This window comes from Rosa chinensis, chromosome 3 (assembly GCF_002994745.2).
Source record: "Rosa chinensis cultivar Old Blush chromosome 3, RchiOBHm-V2, whole genome shotgun sequence".
NCBI lineage: Eukaryota > Viridiplantae > Streptophyta > Magnoliopsida > Rosales > Rosaceae > Rosa > Rosa chinensis.
In genome coordinates, this window is record NC_037090.1 from 15,305,891 (window position 1) to 15,312,542 (window position 6,652).

Consider the following 6,652-nt stretch of genomic DNA (forward strand, 5'->3'; position numbering starts at 1 on the left):
GAATGATTTCTTTCCGTAAGAGGCGAGATTGGTTTTATCTTGTATAGGGTCGCTTAATTGTGAGCGTCCCAGAGATTCTTAATAGTTTGTTTTGGTTTAGATAGGTAGTTCGGATTTTATGACCGGATGACTTATGTAAACTTTATAGACTTTAGCTTTTGACTGTTGATCTAATACGCTCAACTTCTATTTCAAAAAAAAAAAAAAGCCCAACTAACTCATTCATTTCTTGGTGAACAACATGAATACTTAATAACCAAACTGAAAGGTAAAACCAAAAAAAAAAAAAACAGAGCAAATGCAACACCAAGGCACATTTAAAACAAGTGCCTTTGTTCACAACAGACATACCAACACAAACAATATACAGATTCCATGGTTCAAGCTTCCAAAGTCTCCCACACCATTAGAAAACGCATGCAATTCTCCCTGATAGAATTATATGTTGGAAGAGCTCCTAAAAGAACCCGAAGCCTTAGCAGCTCCTGCTCTCAATATCTTTTGGTGATACAAAGCGGCAATGGCTGCACCAATGAAGGGTCCAACCCAGAAGATCCACTGCAACAATCATGAAAGATAAGTTCATCAGCACAATTGTCAAGTTAAGCAAAACCAAATTCCTTTGCAAGTGAAATTATGAGGTTAAGGGCAAAGGTGCATACATGGTCATCCCAAGCCTTCTCATTGTTGTATATCACTGCAGCTCCGAAACTTCGAGCCGGGTTGATCCCTGTGCCAGTGATTGGGATTGTGGCAAGGTGAACCATGAACACAGCAAACCCAATTGGTAGTGGTGCCAATACCTTTCATCAATCAAACACAATCCAAGATTGAGTAACTAAAATCAATTTTTCTTTCCTCGACTAATTTTAGAATAATTCAAGTACTTACTGGGACATGGGAATCCCTTGCATTTCTCTTGGGATCAGTGGCAGAGAAGACAGTGTAGACAAGAACAAAGGTGCCAATAATCTCAGCAGCCAATCCAGTGCCTTTGCTGTACCCATCAGCTAGCCCATTAGCTCCACCACCATAGTTGGTGTACAAAGCACTCTGGAATGATTTCACAAGCCCACACCCACATATTGCTCCCAAGGATTGAGCCACAATATACAATACAGCTCTGGGTAATGACACCTTCCTAGCCAAAAACAGCCCAAATGTCACAGCAGGGTTTATGTGCCCTCCTGCATAAACATATTAGTGAAGTAACTGTCAGATAACTATTGAACCCCAAAAGATGTAGAAGCAGCCTCACTCTCCCCTTCAACAGGATAATTCAAAAATAAATTAGTGAATGAGCAAGGGAGGTTCCAAAACCAAGGCCTCTAAGAATCAGAATGTTGATAACATGTTCTGAAACTTAAGAATGAGTAAACAATGTAGATCAAATTCTCTACGTATCAAATTGGGAATTTCATTAAGGGATTAGAGGATATCTCACCAGAGATTCCAGCAGTGCAGTAAACAAGGACAAAGATCATGCCACCAAAGGCCCAAGCAATGCCAAGAATGCCAACACCACCACATTGGTCTCCACCTTTGAGAGTGTCACTCTGGCTCTTGTATCCAATCACAGTGAGCACACTGATATACAGGAACAAAAGTGTAGCGATGAATTCTGCAATGATGGCTCTGTAAAAGGACCATTTTCCGAACTCCTCCGGATCGATCAATGGTGTTGGCGGTGGGTCATGGTAGTCCTTGGCAGCAAAGCCTCCAACTTCAATATCGCGGCCCATGGCTATGATATTGAGCTTAGTTGATCGAGGTAGAATCACAGAGAGGAAGAGAAAGCCAAGAGGTGAGTAAGTGTTGTGTTGGCTTTGAAAGAGATCGCTAGCGTTTGATGAGAACGAGTGGAGAGCTGAGGGGTTTATATGGGGGTGTTTTTTGGAGTTCAGTGAAAGTGGAGTAGGATTATTAAACTTCTGTGTTGGCCGTCCAAGCCTTCAAGGTCACAAATTTTGTTTGCCTTTCTCTTTCTATGACTCATATTGTCTAATGAAGGTTATTTAAAGATGGTTCCAGTAAGCTCTACAACTAATCAAACCAAACTTATATGGTGTCATGACTTTCATCTGAGTCATCTGAGCTGTGATTATAACTGCATTACTTACTATAATGTCCATATAATTCGACAATGGTAGGAAGTGACTAGGAGCGGAACGGAAAAAAATTCATACCAATACCTAGAGCCAGGTATTTTTTTCCCATTCCAAATACATTTCATGACTCAAATCTTGACATCATAAATCACATTTCCAGCGCCTCAAAAAAATTTGACAACTCTGCCCCAAAAATGATCTAAAACTCAAATATGAGAAGAAAAAAGAAACACCTAAATTCAAGAATGAGTGGATGTATTCTACTTGTACAAAATTAGTTTTAAAGATATGCTCACTTACGTAAAATAATAACACAACATGCGTTACTGTCTAAATAGTGAATATTGACTATTTTTGTTATTGTTCGATCGAAGTTAGCATAAATTTACGAACAAAAGAAAAAAAAAGTTACCATAAATCTAGTCTCGAATAATATTCTTCTGCTATAATAAATAAACAATAAACGGTTAAACCCTAAAACAAAAGAAGGAACTCGTTGATCAGTTGCAGGGCTTTGGCGCCGAGATAAATGAGCAGATCAAAAACCACATGGTGGTGGTGAATAATGGCGCGAGCATGAAACCGACCAATCACGAACACCGCCCCATCCAAGTTCCAACTCACCCTCCCAACTACTCACATCCAGCCACGTTTCGCTGCAATCATTCTTCTTAGATTAATAACTTCAGTGAGAATTTATGTCCTAATCAACATTATCCTTGAGCTATAATAAACAACAAAAGACAAATTAAATTCCGACCTAAAACTACAAAAAAAGAAAAAAAGTGTGTGGCTGGTTTGAAGCCACGAGTCATGCAAATAGAGCCGTCCAGATCAATGATGGCTCAATTCTTCTTCTTTTTTATTTTTTTTGCTAAATGAACCAATTTTTTTTTTAAATAAACCAAATGTCTAAATGTATTCAACACATTTAATTTCCCTTAACCCCCATAATGTACCCAGCAATCTTCATCCCTTCCCCATCTAACTCTCCATCAGATTTCTCTAACCTTCAACGTTGATCTCTCTGTAGTTTTACCATCCAATTCTATACAAACTCCATAACTATTGATGACTTTTATCATTTATGTAACTAAGAATTTCTCCATAAAGAAGCACCAAGTTTCTTTCTCTGATGGGTCAATTAATTGTAGAGTTTTCATATGGATATTGAAGAATTTAACATTTGGAACATTAGGCCATCTCCAATAAAGGATGACTATAATGGGTCTAGAGCTAAATTTTAGCCTTCGAGATAATATTTTTTATTCAAGCATTAATGAATCGTCTCCAATAGTGAAGGGCTAAATTTTAGCCTTCTAAATATTTTTTTATTTTAAATCTGTTCAAGTAAACCCTAATTTGTGTTTGGCCCAAACTGTAGGTTACTTGACCTTGTGGTAATAGGGTTTTAATTAGAGGGAATCTCAGAGAATATCTTAGAGATATTCATTCATTGTATGATTACATTTCCTTGTACAATTAAGATTCTATACATTGTAATCCTCTATATAAAGAGACCCCTATTATCAATGAGAACACACAGCAATTCTCTCTCAAATATCGTTTCCCTAAAACAAGTTATCAGCACGAAGCCCTAACCCTGAAACAAATAGCCAAACCCTGATTCAAGAAGCTAAAAACCTTGAATTCGAATACAAAACCTTGAAGCTTTTTCTGCCTCCACCTCACACATCGAAGAACTCGATCCCAGGAGTCCAGAACCGGCGGCCCCACCCAAAGAACCGGCCAGAAACCCACCGAACCGGCCACCGGAAGCTCTATACAACTCACAGCAAATATTCCAACGGTTCACCATCTTCCGGACCTCTAATTTCCACCAAATTTTGTCACAAGAAGCTCCTCCAGCTGAAGATTTAGGAACAGGAAGAAATATCACAAAAACTGGCCAAAACATTGCTGAACCGGCCGACTGAAAGTAAAAAAAGGAGGAAGGAGAAGCTGCAGCCTAAAGGCCCAAGTCGAGCCCACAGACAAGCCACGTCAGCAGCACAGTCAGCAGCTACGTCATCACTGGACCCCATTGCCACATCAACACACAGGGACCCACTGTAGTTTCAACATCAGGACCCCACTGCCACGTCAACGACTATCTGCTCCGGTCCATACCGGTTGACCGATTCCTGTCAACTTTCCTGCCAAATTTTCCGGCAGCATATTTCGAGGTATTTTTTACTAAACGTTCCCTTTTTTTTTTTTTAGTTTTTAAATTCAATTTCTCTTCTTTTTCGGGGACTTGCAACCTCCCTTCTTCTACCCCCCTTTCTTCATCATAGGGGAGACCTAATTAAGCCCAACTGTGGGGGTTCGTGCTCACTCCAAGCTTGGAGCTTGTTGAGATCTCCAAACTTAGAGTTTGTAGAGAATTTATGATCGACCACTTACGTCATTGTTTCGATCTAATCCAATACCTCTTGGAATTGAATTTCTTGGAAACAATTACGCTAAGAAATTCCTAATTTCTTGGGAGCAACTACGCTCAGAAATTTTATATGTTTTCATGGTAGCCTTTTATGCTCCGAAACTAACCCTTTTTCCTTGTTCTCTTTTAGGATGAGTAACCTGAACAAATTGGACTTTGCTCCATTGGAAACAACTGGCTCTGGATATCACAGGTGGATTCGTGATGTCCGCCAGCATCTCAAGGTCGATAGAATCCTGGATAATATTCTTGAACCTAGCCAGGACGTGCTAACTGTTGAGCAAGCTCAAGTTTTGGAAGTAAATAGAGCAGCCATAGAGGCAAATAAGGTCAAAGTCATCATCCTAATGACTCGTCATATGGATGATTCGCTCCAGTACGAGTGTATGAATGAAAAAGACCCCAGAAGGCTGTGGGTCTCACTCGAAGAAAGATTTCGCAACGTCCGTGACTCCTTGCTTCCTAACCTAGAAGTGAGATGGCATAGCCTCCGCTTCTGTGATTTCAAGTCAGTTCTTGACTACAACTCGGAAACACTTCGCATTAAATCCTTAATGGAATTCTGTGGTAAAGAGATCACAAATGCGATGTTGATTGAGAAGACTCTCTCCACTTTCCCCGTCTCTGCATTGATGGTTGCTAAGAACTATCGAATCGATGTTACTACAAGACGAATCACAAGGTTTCATGAGCTCATTGGAGCTATGAATGTTGCTGAAAAGCATGACAACATCCTTGTGAAGAACTATAATTCAAGATCCGTGGGAACAGAGCATATTCTGGAATCCAATTATAGTCGCGCCCCAAAGAGAGGGAGCTAAGAGCGAAACCCTAATTTTAGGAATACATTTGGACGTTTTGGTCCATATAATCGCTATACTTATGAAGGTAATCGCCAAAATAGGTGAACACGGAACCGAAGAGGTAAACATGGAAAGAGAGAAGGAGGCAACGCCTCTAGCCATGTTGGTGGCGCCACCAACACTAAGAGCCATCTAAATGACGCTTTCAAAGCGCTTCAATCAATGAAGTTAGAGCAAAGAGATGTATGTTCTTGATGTGGAGTGTCTGATCATTGGGCACACATTTGTAGAGCTCTTGAAGAAATTGTCACCGCCTACAAAACATATAGTGAAGTAAGAGAAGCTCACTATATGGAACAAGAAGATCAAGAAGATGATCTAGAGTGAAGGGTTGAAGACTACAAATCTGGCTGGGATCAATAGATCACCAATTCTGTTTAAGTCTTTATTTTTTCAAAAGATGTAATAGGCAATTACCATATATTTTTGTAGTAAATGCCAATGGTTTAGCTTTTCTTCAAAGTAGGCTCACTCAAAGTAAGTGTGATGTCTAGGAAGGTTCTGAGATTAGTGGTACTTAAGCGAGCCTTGCTCCATCGACATCTCTCTACTTACCTGGTCACATTTATTTTGGAATTACCGAAAGAAATTAGACGACTACCATTGTTTTGCATTAGCTATCATTTTGGATTAGATTTTGTTTAGTCAAAGAGACAATGATGTAACTCCGTTGGCTTATGAATAAAATTTCAAGTTCTTTATGACTCTATTTTGATTCTGAGCATATGACTTTTATGACTACGATGGCTGGGCCATCAGTATTAATTCAAGGACATGGAATAGCCCAACTTCCACTTGTCAAATGACACCTTAATTACTGTCACAGAAACTCTCTACGCTTCTAGGGCGAATCACACCTATGAATAGCCGACGGATTCCATGCGAAATTCATGTAGAGAACGGAAATGAGTTCCTTTGCAATACCTCTAATAATTGCAAATAAAGGCGCATCTTAGATAAGTTTATCTGTCTCTAAAATAGATTTTATGTCACTATTCGAGCTATTAAATCCAATAAAGTTACGAGAGAAGATCTCTTGGATTTAGACACATATTGGCTTTGTCACGACATGATAGGTCATCCTGGTCATGATATGATGATCCGTCTACTAAAGACTTCACATGGACGTCATTTCTTTCGAGTGAAACGAAGCATGAATCAAAAGTTGATTTTTGGACTAAGTGTAACCGACGCAGCTGCCTAGGCACCGCCTTCGTCCACCACCAGCCTAGGGCTGG

The 6,652-nt window shown here is 39.7% G+C and overlaps 1 protein-coding gene across 1 annotated transcript; it reads right to left on the reverse strand.

Annotated features, from left to right (window-relative positions):
• Positions 1 to 202: 202 nt before the first annotated feature.
• On the reverse strand, positions 203 to 1,870 carry LOC112195003 (aquaporin PIP2-1). Its single transcript, XM_024335286.2, has 4 exons — positions 1,445 to 1,870; positions 892 to 1,187; positions 663 to 803; positions 203 to 558 (listed from the first exon to the last, which is right to left on the reverse strand). The coding sequence occupies exons 1-4, from the start codon at positions 1,740 to 1,742 to the stop codon at positions 439 to 441; spliced, it is 855 nt and encodes a 284-aa protein (XP_024191054.1). The 5' UTR covers positions 1,743 to 1,870; the 3' UTR covers positions 203 to 438.
• Positions 1,871 to 6,652: the final 4,782 nt, after the last annotated feature.

What these genes read in the sequence shown, in the direction of transcription:
- LOC112195003 (XM_024335286.2), bottom strand. Translation starts at nt 1,742, where the DNA reads ATGGGCCGCGATATTGAAGTTGGAGGCTTTGCTGCCAAGGACTACCAT. An exon ending in CAAGGGATTCCCATGTCCCA is followed by an intron (nt 804 to 891) that starts GTAAGTACTTGA and finishes GATTGATGAAAG; the next exon opens with GTATTGGCACCACTACCAAT. An exon ending in AGAAGGCTTGGGATGACCAT is followed by an intron (nt 559 to 662) that starts GTATGCACCTTT and finishes TGATTGTTGCAG; the next exon opens with TGGATCTTCTGGGTTGGACC.